This window comes from Diadema setosum, chromosome 9 (genome assembly GCF_964275005.1).
Source record: "Diadema setosum chromosome 9, eeDiaSeto1, whole genome shotgun sequence".
Classification (NCBI taxonomy): Eukaryota; Metazoa; Echinodermata; class Echinoidea; order Diadematoida; family Diadematidae; genus Diadema; species Diadema setosum.
Window position 1 is genome coordinate 18,515,517 of NC_092693.1, and position 23,689 is coordinate 18,539,205.

General features: G+C 40.3%; 1 protein-coding gene across 1 annotated transcript in view; it reads left to right on the top strand.

Annotated features, from left to right (window-relative positions):
- LOC140233049 (cytochrome P450 27C1-like) overlaps positions 1–23,689 on the top strand; it is a 66,288-nt gene that overhangs the window by 35,429 nt on the left and 7,170 nt on the right. The window contains exons 2-5 of the mRNA XM_072313159.1: positions 7,985–8,175; positions 8,897–9,096; positions 9,820–10,023; positions 14,966–15,132. Of these exons, the coding sequence (XP_072169260.1) occupies positions 7,985–8,175; positions 8,897–9,096; positions 9,820–10,023; positions 14,966–15,132 (762 nt within the window). The remainder of the gene's footprint in view (positions 1–7,984; positions 8,176–8,896; positions 9,097–9,819; positions 10,024–14,965; positions 15,133–23,689) is intronic.

Sequence of the window (23,689 nt, forward strand, 5' to 3'; positions counted from 1 at the left end):
TTTTTTTTTACTTTCTATACTCATAACGTTCTCTTTCTTTATTCTATTTGCGCCTTACAGAGCATTCTACAGAGTGGATTTGGCGAATAATAAAACGTATCTATTATTATTATCATTATTATTATTATGACGAAAGCGGGGAATACCAGCGTGGGCGTTGTCCCAAATTGCACTACAGCAAAATCCAAAATGATGTCTCATCTGCTGTATGTAGAATATAATAGAATATTATTCATGCCATGAAAATTGCAAGCTCCATTTCGTAAATCTGCTGTAAGACTACTTGGGGAAAGAATGGGCATTACATGGTTTCCGTTGTCACCAGTCCGGATGAAATGATGTAGAATAAGAGGTGATGAAAAACACGCAACTGAATTTTAAACGTCGCGACGCCTTCATAAAAAAAAGAAAATATGATAATGTCTTAATACGACCTATTAAATTTAGAGGCGTAGTTTTGATTCTAAGGAAAGTCCAGAACATAAACATAATTATGTATACGATCGTGTGAAGCTTGGCCGAATGATCGGTCTGTAACTTGTTGTCGAGGATAATATGTTTCGCGGAGACTACGTCTGCGTGTTCTATAATGTTGTTGATGTTGTTATTGTTAGGTTGTTGTTGTTTTGTTCAAATCAGAGCAGAATTTCAAAGATAATGATGAATGCTGTGATAAAGGGCGGGTATGAAGAGGAGAAACAATTTTAAAACAGCAGATTACGTGAGGAGAGTCTCATGCCACGTCAGCTGGAGGGAAAATCGATGCTCAACAAGTACCGGTAAACCCTTTTGAGAGGGATCTTGATTTGATACTGCAAGAACAGAACAATTATCATTTGAGCCATATAAACAAACCATGACCATGTAAGCAAAGCAGGTTTATTTCGCTGACAAAATGTCTCCCCGAATGTTGACAGAGGTGACGGCGTACTGTGCTTCAGTCACATTTTATCCCCCCCCCCCCCCATCTATGCCCCCAAGAAATTCGGCGCACAATTATTATCCTACCCTGCTTTGATGGAGTATTGTACCCTATACAATAGTCATTTTCATTTGTTTTATTCCTTAATTAAGGTGCATGTATGTGACGTCCTTGCTGTCTGTTTGCATTTTTGACTTGTCTCTTTCGTGTGGTTGTTATAATGTACAGTATATCGTGGCCGGTTTTGTTTGTTTGCTGTTGTTGTTGTTTTTCATAGGAGCTTAGGGCTGCTTTTTGGCCTGTTATCGTGAAATAACAATCAAACAGTTTATATGTCTCTTGTTATTCTCTGTAATGGTATGGTTCACGGGAAAATAACATGAGTCAAAATGTGATGTCGGAAACACTGACTCGTTAATGCCGGGCGAGATGAACTTCTAAGAGTTTATTCTCAGTTTGTGCCTCGGACTTCAGTTAGTTTGGGTGATGATGGTTTGTTATCACTGGTTGCATTTCAAGATCAACACAAACAAAAATTATGTATAATATCTGCAAAAGTGGTTTTGCAGTTACTTAGTGAACACATGGTGGCAGTATTCTTTAATTTCGTAAAAGACGCATAATTCGATGAGATTCGATTGTTGGGTAGAGCGTGTGTACAGTGTGACATTTCGGCCGTTGTACACTACAACGTTTTATGTCTGTAAACCACTCTAATCTATGGCTTGCGAAATCAATTGACAGTGATTAGCACCCCCGTCCGGAATCTCCAAATTTGACGCTGAGATTAAAGATTGCCTCCCTTTAGCCTCCGGAACGGGAAATCCAGAGCAACATAAATGTACTGATTCAGACTCTTTTTTTTTATGTCCTCGTGATAACTGTCGAAACGTGTGCCCTGTTCTAATGATTACGTAAAAGATTGAGAGAGGCGATAGAAACTTAGTTTCGACGTTCCGATAATTGAGAGCACGTTGAGTGGGAAGGGTGCACCAAGAAAAGCTCCTTGGGTGCACTGTGACTGAGTGAGACGTACAATGACGAAGCAGTTTGCTCACGTCTTTATGGTTGCCACCGGTCCCTGGGTTACGGAGATGAGGGCTTATGCCTCGCCCCAGAGCCCACCTGTCATCAATTTGTTTATTCCTGAATACATTTCCATACATTTATCAGTGATTTTTTTTTTTTCTATCTGCTTTTGCATTCCTTCATATCTGGGCTTCATATACCTGATTTTTTTTTTTAAATGAATATATTCACTTTTTTCATTGATTCATTTACTCATCTTCTTGCTAAATATCAGTCCTTAATTTGAGAACACGTAGTCGACTTGACAGAAGCTGTCACTTTGCAAAATCAGGAGTTAGAAGTCTCACGTGGTAAAACGGAAGCATTCCGTTCACTTGGCAATGGGCAATTCCGCGAAAAATGTTACTTTTCCTAAAAATCCCAAATCTGCAATAATTTGACAAATACATGTGCAACAGGTACACATTTAGTATCAAATGCTAGAACTTGTCAAGTTCTTTCATTTGAGTGGTATTTTGATACAATTGAAGTGCATTTAGGCATTCTTTTCTTTAAAAAAAAAACCTCATTTTTGGGCAAATTTTTTGATAATTTTTGTAAAAAAACACAATCTTTGACTCTCATTATAATTCCACATTTACCAACACTTCAGCATTTGTTTCAAATGTGTTTATGGTTAAGGATGAACCAAAAAACACTAATAATAGCCTTGTCTGAGATGCGAACTGTGTTAAAATATGAATATTGGGACTTTAAAAAGTGGACGAAGTTGTAATGTCCGTAACGCTACATTTTTGAACCTGCAGAGTAAATGCTGAATGTGTTGTACACAATTATCAATCTACAACTTAAACAGGACCTGAGCATTCATTTCAGAAGAAAATTCCTTTTACTTGGTGCTCTGATTCATAAATTTCTCAACATATCCACATGGAGGTAAATAATCATGTCCAAAAAATGTAATGTCCGTAACGGCAAGCATTTTGTGTAATATCTACCAAATGATTTACAACAACTTATCAAAACTTGGACTGTTAACATTTCAGGATGAATGGGTTAGAATAAACCACGAGTGGATTAAGAATGATTATGCTGATTTGTTGAAATAAGCCCACAAAGTCACAAAAAATCTCTAAATGTAATGTCCGTAACGCTGGAATTGCCCAAATATTCTTACTGGGATTATGAGTCCCTTTGAGCTCTCTCCTTCTGTTCATGTTTCGTATTGTATAAATATCGGAAAATGAATGAGAAAGTATAGGATATACCCGATGTCCGTAGCTTGATCATTCTTACCATGGACCCAACAGGTCCTTGTTCTTATTTACTTAGTGTGTAAGTCTGTGAGATCACGAATCATTTTTGCAATTAGCCATGCAGTTACTGATGAATGTTTTTTTGTTTTGTTTTTGTAGGATATGTCACATATTCACTTTATTGACAACCACTACATTCATACATAATTTGAGGCACACACAAAACTTTTCTATCACAAAAAAAGGACAAAAACTATACTGCACCACAGATGCCATTTTAATGGGAATAAAAGCAACATAAATTACTGATGAATGTTGCTGATGAAGGCCTATTTTGACACTGAGGAGTTGAGTTCTCGCTTAACATTCTGCAAGCTCCCTTTCTCGCGTCCCTATTCGGTTTCGAATTCGAGGGAATAAATAGTGAAAGTCAGCGGCAGGAGTTCTTTTATGATCGGATTTGAGGGAGAATATCTGCTCATTTTGTAATCAGTGTGACGAAATTAAACAAACGCAAAAGTTGCTAGCCTATTTCGCCTGTATAAAATCTGTTAGGAATGAAATGTCTTCGTATAACCGAAACCATGATTCATTTTTCTCCATGGTAATATGCAAGTAGATGTTAAAAGAAATTTAGAGGCACATGAGGTTACTTATTTTAGTGAATGCGATGGTAAAAGACGGTTTTTTTTTTTCGTTCACGGCGGCAGCCCTGGCATCCATGCAGAGGTGCAGAAAGAACAGTGGATGAATCACGGGTGTTGGGAATTGTCGGCTAGGTACGCGCCGTCCTGAATTGGGTTTACCTTCTTTCCGGTTAGTATGTGAAGGAGGGCCTGGTCGGCCCGACTCGCCACGAGTCGATCGTCGGGTGTCGAGATGGCTAAGTGGAGGCGACGTGCCAAGGGCGAGTTCGTGTCTGAATGTCAAGGTGACTCGGTGGGAGGGCGCGAGTCGGTGTAGCGAGACGTGATGTTGTGAGCGCTTGGGACTAATGAGCACCATATGACGGGCGTGGCGGCCGGGCTCCGATCGTGATGGGCTAGGCGGAGAAAATGGGAGGATGCCATGAAAGATGAAAATGGGGGAGAGGGGGCAGACATGTCTGAGATGCGGGAACATCATGTCGGTCAGTGGGATCAGCTGGAAGTATGCATGTGCAGGTAGTGATCCTAGCAACACACAAAAATAAAATGCTACCGTACGGAAGGGAGGTGGGAGACCATCTTTCTGCCGACATTTTAGGCACCTTGTCAAGAGTGAGGGCGGTGATTTGGCTCAGTCGGTAGCGCGTCTGCCTCCAAATCCAAACGACCCGGGTTCGATTCCCGAGTGAGCAATGTTGTGTGTAATAGGGCATAAAATGGAGGTCCCGTGTGTGAGAGAGTAACAACTCATGGACGTAAAAGATCCTGCTTCATTCATTTATCTCAAGGAGCAGGGTGCATAACCCGGCGAAGTGGTCCACCTCACATCCAACTGGACATCATGGAAGACTAGCTACTGCAGCTGAATATGGCTATATATCCAGCCATCTTCGATGGAAAAGGAAACAAAAAAAAAAGAGTCAATCTCGAAGTGAGGATTCACACTATTGCCATGGTGAAGATCATGAAAGTTACAAAACTAAACCATAATAACGCATCATGATATGGAATGTCGATACCGGCAAGTATGGAAGCGCTGGGAATACGAGTACTTTTGTGCACCGATTTCGCTCCTATTTTATATTGGTGAGAAAATAATGTTCGGAAGTTAAAAGCAAATTCCTCACCGCGTCTCTTTGGGTTTTAATGATCAGAGAAAAGTTAAACGAACAGATAGAGGCTTCTTCAAAATGGTTGTGGAAAAAAAAGGTGACATTCTTTATCACAAACACCAGATCGTAATATCGGAGTAGGTCATCACTGAATTTCCTACTTTTACGTCAAATCCTTGTATATTGAAGTCTTGAATGACCTTAGAGGAAAGGGGTCGTGTATAGTTGCTAAATTGTGAACCAAAGATTTGAGTTTTATGAAATAAATTCGAGTTTAGAAGGTGATTACATCGTCAACTTTTGTTGACTGCGTGTGTCGTTGGCACCAATATCACTGTTCTGTTAAAACGTCTGAAACTTCTGAAAATATAAATTTTGATATTTTATCGTTTAGAATTCTGTTCGTCTGCTTTTACTATATCTATGGAAGCTAACTTAAAAGTGGTGAGCTATTGTACGTTACGCCGTGACGATCTTTACGTTCAATCAACTTAAAATCTGAAGTGTAAAAAATAACAAGTCCAAGTCTATAAAACGCGTAAAAGAAACTACTGTATGACATTTTACACGGCAAGCTTGCGATTGGGGACTGGATTTTGAGTCTCGTAAGAAAATATGAGAGATGTGGTTTTGCCCGGAAAACTTGTAATGAAGTCAAGCGAAAGTCTGCTTTGGAAAATAGTAGGAGGGAAAAGTAGACAAGAAACCAGCTGAAAAGAACTTTGAGAGAAGAAAAACACTTTCTCCGCACTTCTGTTCAAACATATATACGATGTTACCAGAATTCTCCGCTGTGTACCCACTACATCCGACATTAATCCCTATTCCTGCGTGTAACTAAAGCAACTTGCATTTTCGATTGTCTGCGGTTTGGTTCACTGAATTGTGTCTCGGCGATATATTTCTTCATCTTATTCTTTGAGCAGGTCACCATTAGCCATAATATTGTGCATGAAACGGAGCAAGAAATATGATATCACGCCTTTTCTATTGTTACCACCATGGCAATATAGCGGCGCAGTGGTGTGTTCGCTTCGAGACTGTCGAAATTGAGACGTCTTTTGTTTCAGCAAACGTAAACACTGACAGTTCGATGACCGCGCGGTTTTTGCGCTTGGCATGGAACACGGCACCCGCGTCGCCGCTGTGTTTGGTTTTGAGCCATGCATGCCTTCGAGCTGAGATCAATGTACCAGTCGGCAGGCAGGCGAGTCTTTCCACTTCCCTCATGCAGTATTGTGGAGCGCATGCAGAAATATTCAGATGCAAAAAAAAAAGGATGTAAGGGAATTCAGGACCAGTTCAGAGTTAGTGTGAAAAGAAAGAATACAGTTTTAACCAGCACATCAGTGAAAATTTGATCAAAATCGTATCAAAAGTAAGGAAGTCATGAAATTTTGAAACAAAAAAAAGAAGATGTTAATGTGTGCCAAACAGTTCTTGAGAAGATTATATGAATGATCTATGCAAATGAGTGATTCACCGATGTCTCCATCACCTAACATTTTCCATTAATGGTATACTGAAATTTAAAGATTAAATGAGGAAACTTCAATTCTTCTGCCATAAAAATGTAAAACACAACATTATTCCTGACTGGAAAACTGAAAAACTAATCGGTCACACGTAAGGAGTTTGGACTTGTTATTATTATTTCAAACATCATTGTCATTATCACCATTTGTCTGGTAAAACTGCTCGTCATGAATTATTGTTGTCCGGGAAAATTGCAGGTGGGAAGATCCCGATGGCTGATCCTAAGCGTCTCATCTCCTCTGCAAGTAATGCGTTCCTAACAAAGGACGCGGGACTCGACTTTGCCGCATCCACCTGTTGGATCTTGTTATTGAATTTGTCGTTTTGGGGTCGAGTGATTGGGAACCGTACGGATATGTTTGATTTGGTGGGTAGCTCCCTTTGTCGTAACTCCGCAGTGTGGGGGTGGCGGCCAATTTGTCCAATTGCGCGGGGTTAAAATAGAGTTACTAGTGCAAGGAGGTATCACATACCTCCTTGGTTAGCGTATCCCCAGTCTTATCCGCAACACCAGGGAACTTAAAACCGTGAGCGTCGAGTTCATTGGGTCTGGGGGAAACGGTTCGGCTCAATTTTTCGATTGTTTTAGAAATCGATGGGTTACACCACTTACGAGCTTTAAATGGGCGTATGGTGAATGTCCATCTCTTTTTTTAAGGGTAATGATATAAATGTAAAGTACATCATGTTTTATACAGCAAACACAATTTTTGGTGTCAGTCATGCCAGAGAGAGGGAGAGAATGAAACAGAGAGGGAGATAGAGAGGATCACAGTACCACAAAAATATATCGTATGTTGTATGTCTCTTTGGTTTCGAAATTTTCCCTCCGATCAATATCGCTTCTCATCGTCATCCATTATCCATCATTATCATTATCGTCATCATAATAATCATCATCATCATCATCATCATCATCATCATCATCATCATCATAGTCATTAGTGTTATCACTGTCATTATTATCATTATCGCCATTGCCGTAATCGTTTTAATCGATGTCATCATAATCAAAGGCCTAGTCTTCATCATTATCCTCCTCCTCATTATCATCATCATCATTCTCCTTATCATCATCGTCAACAACATCATCATCACCATCATCACATTATCAATACCAGTACAAGCATCATAATTATTGTCTTCGTTTCTTTATTTCTTTGTGTGTGTGTGTGTGTGTGTGTGTGTGTGTGTGTGTGTGTGTGTGTGTGTGTGTGAATGCATGGAAACAAGATTGTCATAAAGCCTTCCACACAAATTATTATGTTGTCCTATCAACTATATTTCACGCACTTGTCAATCACAGTTCCGCAGAGAAAGCTTCCATGCATCGATCTTGTTGTCTTTGACGTGAATTAATGGTGAAACAGTTCACTAAGAATTGTTGATGAAATTAATTGTTATCCTTCAAATTAAAAAAACAAAACAAAACAAAACCTAAAGATTTCCATTTCCTCCCTCTTCTTTTCCCTTGTCATCTAGATCGAATTCACAAAGACGTATGGACCGATCTGGAAGGAGCGTCTCGGCTCGCTGGAGTTTGTCAACCTCGCCAACCCGGAACTGGTCGAGTCGCTCTACAGGAATGACAACAAGTATCCCAGGAGGTTGGACATGAAGCCCTGGAAGGTGTATCGCGCTCATCGGGACGAGTCGCTCGGGGTTCTCACCCAGTATGTCCCATCATATTCTTTTTCGCGCTTCCAAGTAACCATGACTACGTGCATGGTGTAGTGCAATACTAGAGATATTTCTCTATTCTCACTTGTGCGAATGGGTATTCTCGGGCTAGGGTTCAGTTCTTTGAACAGGCAAGTCCCCACATAGTACTTGCCCGACAGTAATTTTGAGTTTACTCCGGAAGCGGGCGAAAATGTTTTGCAACATTATGTTTTTTATCCATCGCCTAAATATTTTTCGTATCTGTATCCCTGATGAAAACGTCGTGAAGGTTTGAGCACTTATCTCGTATCTCCAAGGGTTCTTCGTTATCATCTAGTAGGCATACTCGAACACACAGAGTCTGTACTTCCGTATGTGCGATTGCAAGAATAACATCGTCTACTTTAATGTCATTTATGATAGAGTATACACTGATGATTTTTGTCGTTGGGTGTCTTGATATTTAATTTCAGAGATCATGATCACAGTTATTACTGTCGCTATTATCGCAAGTGGAAAATCTATCATCATTACGATCATGATCGTTGTCTTCATTACCATCAGCGTCTACAGTCAATGGCTTCAGTAGTTCAGCGTTTTCTGCTGAGCTGCGTTTGGTCTTTTCCTTCACTGATTCAATGTAATGATCCTTAAAAGATGAAGAGATCCTAAGATTCAGTCTAGGCCATGCTCGTTGTATTTGTTTGTTTGTTTGGGGTTTTTTTTCTGTAGTGAGGGGAAAGAGTGGCATCGAGCGCGTCGCACCATCAGTCGGAAGATCATGCCGCCGAAGGAGGTCGCCAAGTTCTCGGGCGTCATCAACGAGATCGTCACCGACATGGTGACACGGCTCCGCTTCGTGCGGGACACGAAGGGCGAAGACGGAGTGGTACCCAACCTCCAGAATGAGATGTACAAGTGGTCCATGGAATGTAAGCATAAGAGGATGAGCGATTCAAGCGTTGAATTCGATGTTGCCAAATCCTTGGAGCTATGTAGCTTATAGGATAATTTGTATACTATGTGAGTATGAAAATGTTTATTCTTTTTGTTTTGTTTAGTTTTTGTTCAATGGAAACTTATAATTGCCAGCAAGATGTCCAGATAAATAACTCGTCATGTCGACATCCAGTATAGTAAACGTGATCGGATGATGAGATCTCACAAATTGTTTTCTCGACATCCTTTGGAAGAATTCATCAAATGAGAAGATCTTAAATCTCGTCATGTCTATATCCTGTGGAGCAGATGACTAGGTGACAACATCTCGATTCTCGTCATGTCAAAATCGTGTGAATAGATGATAGCATGACAAGAACTCCAATTTTGTCATTTCCACATCATGTAGAATAAATGATGAGATGACAAGAAGTTAATTAGAATTCTTCATGTCTGATATTGTTTTTATTTGATATCTTGTCTGATTCTGGTCATCTCTTGACAATGATGTAGACATGACGACATCTGAGATCTTGTCAGCAGTCACGTAATTCTACAAGATGTAGAGATTGTCCTTCTGTCTGTGTGTGTTTTTATTTGCGTTTGTTTTAATTCCATATCTCTCCACTTGTCTGTGCATATCCGTCTGCCTCTTTCTTTTCTTCTAAACCCTCTGTCCTGCTCCTTGTCCTATAATACCAACTTTCACACCCCAGCGATCTTCAAGCTCCTCCTGGAGACAAGAATCGGCTGCTTGGAGGAGCCCATCCCGGCCGAGTCGCAGCGCTTCATCGACGCCGTGGGAGAGATGTTCGCCTCGGGCCAGATCATGTTCGTCACCTCCCCGGAGTGGTTCCGCAAGTGGAACCTGAAGCCGTGGCGCGACCACGAGGCCGCATGGGACTACATGTTCAATTTCGGTAAAGACAAAACAACACGAGACGTCGATGAATGACTGATGAATTTGAATGAGAAAAGAGTTGATTGATGTATAGATTAATGACGAAATAGGCGAAGAAGCATGGGGTATACAATCCTAACCAATCACTAAAGTAATGTTGTGTTTTATGGTACTGGGCATTCATCATTGATTCATTTACATCTATTGATTGATTTTGATGTTCGACTGAGCATCTGTACTACAATTAGAATGACTACAATTCAGCGACAAGATATAAAACCTCTTATAATAACAGTAATAATGACTTGAACATTGTGATTTTATCACAAGAGAACTTTTTTTTTCAGGTGAAATGACCCGGGAAGTCACTTTAAAAGCTGAGCACTCCTCACCTCCCACTTATACTACCAGCTGCAGTCGGGTTTGTCAACATGGACAAGATTGGTCTATGTTCTCTGCTTCCACCCCTCCCTCCCACCCCCACCTCCAGCACATTCCTGGGCTTCAATCCATTCTGCTGCAGAAATTGTTTCACTCCAGATTATACGATAGGGAAAAAAAGACTAGGTATAATTAGTTAATACACCAGACAGATACGCTATATATGTACAAGATCCAAAAGTGATTTACAACAACAACAACAAAGCCAAGTTGAGAGAGAAACTGGAACTGTAATGTTCTGTAAGGTTCTGAAATATGTGGCGAATATGTAGATCAGTTATAAATGTAGAAATCTAAAGGCTTTTGAAAATTCTATAACAGAAGCAAACAGTAAGATTAAGCAACAAAGAGCCCAGATGATATATATACATATATATATATATATATATATATATATATATATATATATATATATATATATATATATATATATATTTACTCAACTCTACTTATGAAACACTGACAGTGAATTATAAAAGTTGAAATAAAAAGAGACGATATTTCAAACCGAAGATTTTATGATTTGTAGAACTTAATGGGTTAATGAGGCAATATTTCATATTATGAACGAGGATCTGATGAGCAAGAACAGAATTCTCACACCTATTGATAATGAATGCACTATTGATGATTGATAACTCGTCAAACCCGTAGACTCGCAAAGGGCCAAAGCTGACGTGGACCGTCCGTCATCGGAGAATCAGTCCTTGTCCTCTTTCTCCAGCGGTCAGTATGGGAAGGAAGATGACAAGCACAAATTCTGATTTGTTTTTTCCACACTAATTTCACAGTAACATTTCCCGCTCAGATACTATTAAATGCATATGTATTGAAGAATTTTATGGATACACAGGAGAGGAATATGCGAGTGTTGATATTCATATTTCGTACGTTTACCTGAACAAAAGTTGAGACAAAAGTTTTCTGACGTAACAACAACTAATGCCTGCAAAATGAATTCCCAAATAATGAAATGTATAAGAAAAAAGGTGCATTACTAAGATTTTCAGGGAGGATTATCAAATTGTGGGCATAGGGGACCACTGGTGATATTTGCTAACAAGAGAAATAATGTTCTGCTGATAAGTATGGTTAAGGAGCTATTATACAGTTGTATTATATCTGTGATCTTGTCAAATCAATTTCAATCGCAAGCACCCAAATTTAGTATAACAAAATTTACTGCTCTCGGTCGAACATATAACTTAACACAGGCGAAAACGATGAGCGGATTGTACAAGAAACAAACATGACGTTTTTACGCTAGTAATCAATTTTCGAATGTAATCGATTTATCCCTCTAAGCCCCTTGTTAACTTTTCATTATTTTTTCGTCGCTTTGGCATCACGTTGAATGACGCAACCTCCACGAATAACTTTGGAAACCTTTGGCAGCCGTCGTTCTCTCTATCGCAGGGGCATATTTGGCAGCCAAAACGCAAACAATTAACGCGCCGCAAGTAATCCTTCTACTCTTACCTATAGCCGCGGTTAAGACTCGTAATTAGCGCGTTTCCCCTGGGCGTGTCCCTAACATCCTTGATACTCCACAGATGTTTCTGTACGTCCGGGTCGCGAGACGCTCTTTGCCCAGGTGCTGTGGATTCATTGTGGTTAACCCTTCACCACGTTAACACACACGTCATCCTCACACAGCCTGTTGATGCCTGTCAGTCTCGAAATGACAGGAGTGATCGAATAGTTCTTCAAAGCAGGCATACTTTGTATTTTTTTTTTCAGAACATCTGACCAGAATTGATTATAGTACGTTTCATCCAAGACTCTATTGGATAGTCGAATTGATGTTGGAGTGTATGTCTAAGCTCACAAACGAACCATGCCTATATGCCCCGATATAGCAAGTCATACTCGACCTTTTGCACCGCAGTTGCTCAATTTCAACTCCGAACAATTAGTAATAATAGTGCAAGAAGTAAAACGAAGTTTGAAATCAATAAAACATATAAAGAAAAAAAAAGTTCAACATGGACAAGTACTAAGAAAAAATTATTATGATTAGCCCCAAGACAATATCATCATTGACGTCATGGTCTGTTCCTTTTCTTCTTCTCCTCCTCCTCCTCCTCCTTCTTCTCCTCTTTTTTTGTGCTCCTTCTTTTCTTCTTCTGTATCTCCGCATTTCCCTTATATTTTTTTATGTATCTTTGTTACAGTTTCTCCTAATCCTTCTCTTCCGCTTCATTTCCTTCACTACCTTCTCCTGCCACTCGTTTGATATGAGTTTAGGTACTTGCCAACAAGTAAAGGCTGTGAAATTCACGGGACATGGATCATGAAATGCAGCAGTACGCTAGTCATTCTCATTGCCGTTGATTGTCCTGGAAAACTATGAGTGTATGTCTGTAGCTGTTTTCATTCCCATGCACTTATTGTCAACTGCTACTGTCCTCGTCTTGGACCGTGAGGTTAAATTTTGTTTTCATTTGGTCACCCAGAGAAGACGGAATTTCCGAATGACCGTTGTATTTTTCTCTCGAGACCATACAAAACCTACACAGCCGTCCGTTAATACCTCCGGGTGCAGAGCGCGCATTCGTTACACGCTGAATTGTGCGTTACTTGTGTTTTGTTGGTGAGTTGTTTTTTTTTTTTCTCCCGCGTCACCCCGGAGTAATGAATAGTCATCACCATGACAACTGGTGAGTGCGGAGGATCGGTCGCGCTGCTTAATGGCCGGATAAAGGTGCTAAGGTTTCAGGAAAGTTTGTGTAAGTCGAAACTCGCATCGGGCCCGAGCTGGGGAATCGCGGTGAAGCGAATTTGACCTTTTCCCTTTCTCACGAGATGATGTTATATTGCTGATGGTGTGGGCGGAGGGTGGCGCTTGGCCGTGAAATATCACTTCTGTTCCGGGAACGTGCACCCCTTATTCCTCTTCTTTGATGTGAACGAGAACAGGCGTTCCTTTTCATCCACACAGGAAGAGGAGTGTTCCCTCCACACTGGTCAAATTCAGTGTCACAATTCGCCATCGCCTTGGAACATATCCGCATGAATAGACCTGTCTTATGAGGATTTTAACACGGTCTTTTTATCCGTGTGGCCATAAGGCATTCCTCGTAGAGCTCTCCTATTTCTCTTTTAGATTTTATATTTTTTTTTCAGATAATTATGAACAGAGACTTTAAGGAATGCGTCATCGGTAACTTGAAATCAACCTACACATACTGTATTCGTAAAGTTTCGTCCAGAAAAACACAGAGAAATTCACAAAGTGTGTGTGTGGGGGGGGGGGGGAGGGGTGAGTTTCATTCTTCACTTGCGTTCCTGATTTGAATCATCTTCTTCTTCACACTGTGTCATGTTTACTGTATAGCATTGGTTTGTTTGAGTCTTTGTTTCTCCGTGCCTTTATTCTTCATGTAGGCGTACAGTGACAAGTAATTTACAAATTGACACAAAGATAGAAAAAAAAAAATTAAAAACATACAAATCAATGTAGAAATCATCAAAACCGTAACAACACCGTCCCTAAGATGATAGTAGCAATATATTTGACAATAGCAACAATGTAATGCATAAGTGTATATGTACGTGAACAAGTAAGATATCAATACAAGGGACGGCCATCATAAGCAGAGTTGACGAGGCCCTATCAAATGTACATTGTGATTGTTAACAATTTGATCACGTATACGATTCGGTTTCCGTGTTCTGCTGCTGACCAAAATGCTCATTTACAATATATGGCCATTTATCATTTCTACACGTAGACCATGAAGGGCTTTGCAAGATTCGGAGCATGGACATAATCGACGTATTATTACATTTTTAGTTGTGATGTCAGATTGTCAGAGGACATGCAATATTGACAAGTTTTTGTTTTGTTTTTTGGTTTTTTTTTTTTACTTCCCACGATAACCAGAGGATATCAAAGTGGCTCAGAAGATATACAAATTCTGCTTTGGTTCCAAAGAAACTTTTTTTGTTGTTGCTTTGTTTGAATGGTGGATCCGGTAGATTGCTGTTCCTGAATTCGAGGAAGACCGATGAATCATAAAATACCTTACAACCATGACTTCAATTTGAATTGGAAAAAAAAGATGCTCATGAGATTTCATAAGTTATGCAGGCATAAATTTAAGGTACACCTGTCCGCCTAATTTATGACGATGATGTTTTGGTATTATTACATGTGCCAGGAAGGTTTCTCTTTCTTTTTTTTTTCTTCGTTTTTCTTTTTTTGTTTGTTTGTTTTTGTCAGTGTTTTGTGGTTCCTAGAAATGTATTCGTGACTGGATGAAAGTTAATAGAATAAGAACATTTTCATTTATTACTGCCCAAGCTATACCTAGCAGCACTTCCGGCTCACAACATTAGTGTTACCTTTTATCTCGGTGATCATTGTTAGTCATAAATGATGTTTGAAAAATTAATAATGACTCAAAAGGGACTACGTTCTTTATCTCATTGCCTGAAATAGTTAATAGGGTTTCCTGCCAATGTAACCGGATGTTTGTTTGTTTGTTTGTTTGTCTTTTGGTCGGATTTTTTGGCAGCGCGGAAGTGCGTGGACAAGCGGCTGACCGAGCTAGCCTCGATGGCGTCCAAGGGGGAAACTGTGGAGGACAGCGGCATTCTTACCCACCTCCTGGCCAGCCAGAAGCTCAGCATGAAAGAGGTCTACAGTAACGCCTGCGAGCTGCTCCTCGCTGGAGTCGACACGGTGAGTTGTCCGCCCTCGCGCCGCCGCCGCCTCTGCGGCGGTGCGGCGGCATTACGGCTCGGAAACGAGCCGTAGCTGTCTGATCCAGCTATCTAATTTCCGGCTGCCAAGTCCACTCTTTTGAAGAAGCACGCGGTGCCACGACTCTATCTTCATTATTCCTTTATGTCTTGCGATGGAATGCATTGCTGTAGTTCATTTACAGTGGTGTCTACGAAACTCTGAATTATTCAGTTGCGATTATCTGTATGTAGCAATAAAGTAGAAACACATATTACAAAGATATCTTCCTCTCTTTTTTTGCCATGTTAGGAAGGAAATGACTGATTTTTAGGTTGACTTACGAATTGAAATAAAAGGGTTCGTGGGGATTTTTTTTTTCTGTCATCTCTCAACGAAGGCATTGACATTATTCCCCGATGACAGCGAACAAGCTGTTTTGGCTTCGTTTCTCCTCCTGAGCCGATTTTTTGGAATGACGGAAAACGTGTGTCATCATCAGTCATCTTCACCATAACTTGTAGATGACCACAGAAACAACCCGTCATCGTAGAGTCATCCCCTCAGCGATCGAACGAAGTGCACTTTTGGACTCCTCTCTGTAGAAACGTTACTCTACTGCGCAGGGTCAGAAGGTCGAGGTGTGCGAATTGAATGAAGTTCGATGCGGCAGTGTATATAGGCCTAGCACATTGTTCTGTGAGGCGGATGTTTCGTTGGCACTGAGCAAGTATGCTCGTCTCAGGTTAAAGATGTAGTTCAGCATCAGCACAAGCTAGGTTGATTCCCTTTAATGGCTCCACCTCCCTTTCTGTAGCTTTTCACACTGGATTCTCGAATAAGATCTGGTTTCCACAAAAGTCGGCGTCCATTACCTTGCCACCGACTAGCAAGCATAAAACAAACAAATAAAACAAACAAAACAAAACAAAACATAAAACAACATTTAAATGAACATTCAGAGTGAAGTTAGGTCAAACTGAATGCCGAAGCACGACGATGGATAACCAATATATCAAAAGGTTAAAATGTATCTCATGATTGTACCGGTAATAGGGTCTGTGGTGTTGCCAAACTCAGTATCATCTTTCCGTTTTCGAAACATTATCTAGGGAAGTACGATAGTACTTTATCGTATGGTCATCTCTTGATTGATTGATTGATGAATAATGATAGATAATTCAAAGCAGATTGAATAATCAAAACATAAAGTATGATATGATTACCGCAACCAATCAACCATGAAAATTAGTTATTATTCCCGTTAAACGCTTGATCCGAGTTCGGTCCAGCGTCGCTTGCAGACCAGCACATGCAGTCTCGATTCAGGAGTGCCTTTCAATGTCGGTTGCAAAAGTCTTAATTAAACTTCTCCAAAGTGACTAGCTTAGGTCATTTTCTTGCCTGCACAGAACAGCCCTTTGTATCTGAGTTCCTGATTTTAAAGTCATTTCTGTGCAGTCTAACTGGCACCCCTGTTGACTGCGTAGAGGACATCGCGAGCTGAGAGAAGTAGTATACTGATTTGTCCAGTGCTTGATGTGTTTCCCAATGTCCGAGGGCGGCTGAGAGGTAACGCGCAACAGCTGGCATCCACATTATTGCCCAAACAACTTTCAAACTCCAAAGGTGAAATCCCGCTCAATGTTCAACTTAACTTGAATGAAACGATGTGAAATCTAGAGTGAGTTAAAGGAACCGGAAGGTATAGACGTTTCATGAAACCTGAAGCTGGAATAAGAAGAGAGACATTGGCTTATTACATTCCCACAATATCCAGGAAACGGGTGTACATATTGGCTACAACCATGACGCATATTATGCAGTTTAAATGGGGCGAGAATGTCATCGAGTCCAAAGTCCTCCATCTACCTGTGCACAGATTTCCACTACAACTCCATTTTGGTGAAACGAAATCAAGAGAAATACACTTTGTTGCCTTCCGATCAAATAATGATTGAAGAATTGTAATGACGAACATGTATAACATTTTTGACTCGTAATGCGTAGTAGTTTCAATCACTACATTAATCAATCAAAATATGACTTTATTCTCTCTTTTTTTTTCTTTTTTTTTGAAACCAATAAGAGATATTGACACCATCACCTCATTCAAAATTTTCCTTTCCCAACCCTCGCACTTTCCGCCTTTACGTATTATGAAGATAACATTTTGGTAGCAGCCGAAAAACATTATTCGGTTTGTTCCGCGGTGAGAAATTGAATGTTTCTGCCTTCAGATTTGTCTAATTTTCTTTGAACGATTTGTCTAATTTTTTGTCGAACGCAGCTGAAGCTATCTGAATGCATTTGGTCATTTTGGAAGGGAATTAAATTTTTATCATACACAAGTCAGTGACGCTGTGACGTCATAATTTATCCTCACTGACTGACAATCACACACACACACACACACACACACACACACACACACAAGTGAGGATCGGCTAACCCCCTTTAACACATCACCTTGACTTCAAAGCGGAAGAACAGTGTGATGCCGTTGAGACATAGCTCTGATTCAAACAAGCAGTCTACAGCCATGCATCGAGGACGTCGTAGGGAAAAATAGATGCGTTTTCAGTGCAGGGCCAACGATGTCGGGACCTGGTTCCCTATTGTACGTGGGATAGTCATCCCATCGACACCCTGACGAGTGAAAAGCTTCTGGGTGGTAGAACTCGCTGACAAGGCTTCAGGGGATAGGGCGTTTATACTGATCAGAGAGAGAGAGAGAGAAAGAGGCTCTTAAATATCTTGCAAAGGAGAACATTAAACGTTCGCCAAAAATATCGTCATGTTACATCTGGTTTAAAGGAAACCAAAACCCAAAAAGAAAATATAAAGGGAATTCCACAAAAATTCATTTTTCATGAAAATTACACATTCCATCAACTTGACACTGACATATTAAGGGTAGTAATGATTCCCATGTTTTCTGAAAGCGGTTAGTCAAATGCTCTTTCATTACGCTAGAAAAGTGAAAGCATGTTGAATTTTCTCTATATTTTCCTTATATTGTTGTTCACACATGACTTCATGAACTCTAGTAGTCTCCTGATCCAGTGGTTTCAACACTCAAACTATAGAAATTCGTTACTTTTGCATCGATTGTCCGATTTTCTTCAAACTTTCACTGATGTGTTCTACTGATGTTGCTGCTTTCAATCAATCCACATTGCTCTTTGGGTTTTGGTTTCCTTTAAAGAGTCTTTTTTTTTTCAATTTTCAAACGATATTGCACGAGGGCACCAAGAATATGCATCCAATTGTTAGGAGACAGTAATAATGGTTAATTTAGTCTTAGCCTGTGTAAATATTGATTTTTATTAAAGGGAGGGTATAGTTTTAATTGAGATGGGGCTTCAGGTTTCTAAATTTACTGCTTTGTGAGAATGTGAAAGCTGTTATGAAATATGAAAAAGCATACGATTTTAAGAGGAATTCAAAGGTTATTTGATGAAAATTGGTGGAAGTGGCTGAGATATCCAAAACAAAGAGGTCTTAATAAAAGGTGGGACCCACCTTTGATTAGGACCACTTTGGTTTGCTACCTCAGCCGTTTCAAAACCGATTTTCATCAAATAAACCTTGAATTCCTCTTAGAATTGTATTCTCTTTCCTATTTCATAAGTGGTTTCTAATCATCTCACCAAAAAAAAAAAAAAAGGTTAAAATCCGAATTCCCCAATTCAACCAAAACTATGCCATCCCCTTTAAATTTCGTAGTTCTTCAAGTTTAGTGACAAACATTTCGGACGTTATACTTGCTGGTGATGAGAACCTCTAATTTGATAAAACGGTGGAAAAGGGGCACGGGAATTACCCAAACCAGCTGCGAGAGAGGAAGCAGTGCTGTCAAAGGGTGGGGGCCGGGAGGCATGGAAGAGCGTTCGCTTTCATTCGAAGAACCGGGACGGTGATGTAGGTTGATGGGTGGTGTATTAGTGGGCGGCGATGTTTAACACCAAGTTCCTCGATACGGAGCACGCCGGAAAATTCGTTTCCCCAAGAAAAAAAAAAATCATTCTGTAAATGATAGGGCCAGGAAAGACAGCAAGTCAGAAGAAGGGGGGGGGCGGAGGGGAATGGTGTACACACAACCCAAAACCAGGACTTGAACAGGGGAATAAGGAATACCCGGTCAGGATTGATTTATTTAGGATTTTGTTCCCATTATGAAACTCGACATAAAGACATCAGAACTCTTTCGATCGATGAAAATCCTAAGGAAGAAAGGACAGCGCGGGTGTGAATGTATTTCTGACGAAGAAAATAGAGAGAGCAAGAGGGAGAGATGATATATATGAGATAGGGAGAAAAAATAGAAAGAGACTTTTGTGGTAATATAGTGTGAGTTCGCGTGATTTTGTCTCTCTCCGGACCTCCGCTGCATTACAGATTCTAGGAAATCGTATAGCCACTCCCGTTAACAACATAAATCCTCCGGATAAAACATGAGAGTGGCCAATAGGAAGATGCATATGCCGAAAGTGAAAAAAAAGGAATGCATTTTCGTTCAAATGCCGTTGAGATTTCTGGAAATGTTGAACACAATTTTCCTCTTCGTTGATTGATATTCGAATAATTATCTTGCAGGAAGTGCAGTTTCCCAGGCGCGAAGGCATCTTATCGAGGAGGTATACATAAACAGCTGAAATGTTTTTTGTTTTTTTTTTTTCATACTGAATGGGTTGCTTGGGTTGGATTTCTGAAATGAACGATATGAATGTTTAGACGAAGAAAAGAATGATATAAATGTATCAATCAATGATCAAAGATCACAGAGATTTTAAGATGGAAGGGATTTAATCAGAGCAGAGTTCCAACTATCACGTCTTGCAAAACTGATACCACTTTTGATCAATCGAATCGTATATCTCATACACTATATTGACATAATGAATTAACATTTTGTCTAGAAATGATTTGGCATCCCAAGTAAGGGTGATCTACATTTCGCCGCCATTTTCGGTGAAGAGAAAATTGTCTCGTGGTAAAGTGAACTTAAGAAACTGAGAGAAGTTGGGTGTTGCGATCTGAAAGACCCGAATGTGATATCGTTCACGTGTAAAACTAGATTCATTCCAATCAGCACAAGTAGTGGTGAGTGTGTGTTTGTTTCGGCTTCCCCGCACGAGGCGCTGTAGACGAGTTCCGGAAAATGCGTAACTCGATCCGAAGCAAAGCCCCTGTTAATTCGTGTACCCTATCAGCCTGATCAGCCACGGACCTGGTTTTGGTTCCTGTCCGCGAGCAAATTCAATTTAGGAACTCTTTAAAGGCGCATGGAAACCATTATATTATTATACTTCACCAAGAGGAAGATTCGTGTTGAGATTTCTAGTCTCCCGGTATATGAGATGAGTAAGCCTCGTGGAGATGAAAAAAAAACAAAAACATACAAACACACTGTCAAAGATGGGATAGTTGAAAGCGCAAAATTGATCCAGTCTTTTGTTGTTCAATTCATGGTATCTTCTTACTGATTACCATCCAGAATGAGACATGCGTAAGTCCTTTATCTTAGAATGAACGAAGATGTGCTTCCATTCCTCTCGCAGTAAGATGTAAACCTTTTTTCCCCCTCGTAACATCGACTATTGTTATTGGCCATCTCATCTATATTGTCTGCTGAAAATCCATTTGGGATTATGATGTATCATGCAATGTGGCGATAATTCACACGGGTAAGTTGAAAAAGTCAAACTATGGGGAAACTGAAACTTTCGCAGAAGCACAGAGTCACGCTTTAGGTTGAACAGTGAATCGCTACAGATTTCAAACGTGCACTTTGTGATTATGATGCGCAATTCCATAGTCGTGTATGGATCTTTTATCGCGTTTCACTTATTGTTTTGTGTGTTTCGGACTGTTCGTGATTATATTCTTCTTGTGTATTGCCTTAAAAAGCGAAAATGAGCACATAGAAAGAATTTCAAGCGATCACTGCCTTTGGCAATATTCGTAGTTTCGTATATGCGGCGACTGTTTTATATATACATCAAGCGACAGCGCTAGTGATGTGCAAAGTGATTCAGTGATGACATGTTCGTGAAGTGGTGGAAATATCTGGGATTAGTAGTCTCCGCCCCAGCTGTTACTATGTATCTCATTCCCACCCACACCTCTATTGGTCCTTTTATCAAACGTTTCATTGATGAAACAGTTGGCTTTTATGGTGTTGTATGTGTCAAGAAAGTGCATGTGACCCGAAAGTGAGAGGAAAAAATACGTACCAAAGAAAAAAGAGCAACAACAAAATGTCAGTTATATGTCATCGTCATTAACAGGGAAAACGATTTAAGTGATAGGAATAAAATGCTGTGAAGAAGGTGTGGCAGAGAGAGAAAAGCCGAAAAGAGGGAGAGGGGGAGAATAGGCTGGAGACGATGATATGGGTCTTTGCATGATGTTTGCTTTTCCATAATACCAAAGACTTCAAAAATTATAAGACGGAAAAACATCTATACGTTTGAGAACAGCAGATTACATTTGCCCTCGTAACTGTCGATCTTTTTTGATGTCTCTTTCGCCGCTGCTTCCAAGAAAGTAAAATGTTGGAAATGTTATATTTCATGATTTTCACTTACAGACAGCTTTTCGTTTTCTCCCGATATAAGTGTTTCATTGAGATTACCCCTCCCCCCACCCCCTCAAAAATAAAAAGAGCGCTTAGAGGACAACTTCACCCAAATAATGTGTGGATTGGGTGTATGCAGCAATATTGGTAGAACGCATCAGTGAAAGTTTGAGTCGATAGGTTACAGCTCGTTGTTCCGAAGGTTCGTTATTCCGAAGGTTCTTTAGTCCGAAGGTTCGTTATTCCGAAGGTTCGTTATTCCGAAGATTCGTTATTCCGAAGGTTCGTGAATTCGAAAATGTGATGAGGTTTGTTATTCTGAAGGTTCATTAATCCGAAAATGAAATAAGGTTCGTTATTCCGAAGGTACATTAATCCGAAAATTAAACAAAGCTCGTTGTTCCGAAGGTTCGTTACGGACCCTATATCACTTCGGATCAACAAACCTTCGGAATATTACGAACCCTATTTCATTTTCAGATTAACGAACCTTCGGAATAACGAACCCTATTTCATTTTCGGATAAATGAGCCTTCGGAATAGCGAACCCTATTTCATTTTCGGATTAATGAACCTTCGGAGTAACGCCACAAATGTTCGGATTAGCGAACCCTTTTTCATTTTCGGATTAACGAACCTCTAGGTATAGGGAATTTGTGTGTTTCGGAATAACAAACCTTCGGAATAACGAACAGCACCCGTTGTACATACGTGACATCATAAGCTGCAGTAGTCTTCTCATCCAGTGATGGTTGCACAGACACTTTAAGAATTCATAACTTTTGAACGAATTGTCGGATTTTCCTCAAACTTTAGTGATGTTTTCTTAATCATATTGCTGCATTCACTCATTCCTCACATGTATGTTTGTGTGAACTTGTCCTTTTAAGTCATGAAACAGCCGTTCTGTTTGGCAGTCAATCGCATGTGTGTTCGAGATGCCATAGCGCCCGCTTGTAGACCCCTTGGGGATAGTGACATGCTGTGCGGCCGATCAATCAGATTGGCTTGGTAGCGATCCACGGTATCCAATCAGTCCACCTCCTCCCGGTGATGCGGAATCGATTTACCCTATACTGCCATCCCGATGTCTGTCACAATCTTCTGTTCCGAGTTTTGCGTTCAACATACCCATATGATATTCAACCCTTCCTCTCTCCCCTCCCACCCCACCCCTCCCCATCCTAACCCGCTCCATGATACAGAAGAAAGACGGAAAATACAAACGCAGAAAATAATCTGGAAAAGCCGTTTAAATGTGGTAAATACCTCGGTAGTGATGAATTTGCGAGCGCTTTTCGTTACGTCGGAAGTGTCGATTGATGTAGAGGTCACGCACATAGTTCCACTCGTGTTCTCTCGGAGTGGGCTTGTGCGTTAACCATTTGCGGTCGGATGAGTAACGAAATGCCTGGGCGCGTGGAAAAATCCGTCTGGTCCGTTTATGTCTACACCTGTCTGTGCTGTGAAATTGGATTAGACGCGAATAGTACGAGTGTTTGTTTTTCAAAGAGTGTAACAGTAGTGCCTTCCTGTCACATTCTTTTTTCTTTCTTCCTCTCCGAAGTCACCTTGTCAGAGGATAACGTTTTCTCGCAATGAATGAAACGCATCGCGAAGACCCTTGATATGTTACCATTTATGTTCTTGATTTCCCACACCTTGTGAGAGTTACAAATGTCCGGGATTTTGCTCATATAAAGATAATGTTTCGGTTTACCTTCCGAGAAACTAACGGACATCTCATTACCAAGCATGGAAAAACTATGTGCGAAACGAAGTCATTTCGGTCCTTCATGACTCAAACCTTGGAAAGGATGCTTGAATATGAAGATGATTTGCATAATTACTCAAATGATCTTAGTCATGACCTTACAGTCTGCTGAATATTCCAGTACTCTTTATGATGCGCTTGCTATTAGTACCCCTTCCCTTTCCAACCAGCTACATGCAGTCATCTTCTGCGTGTTCTCA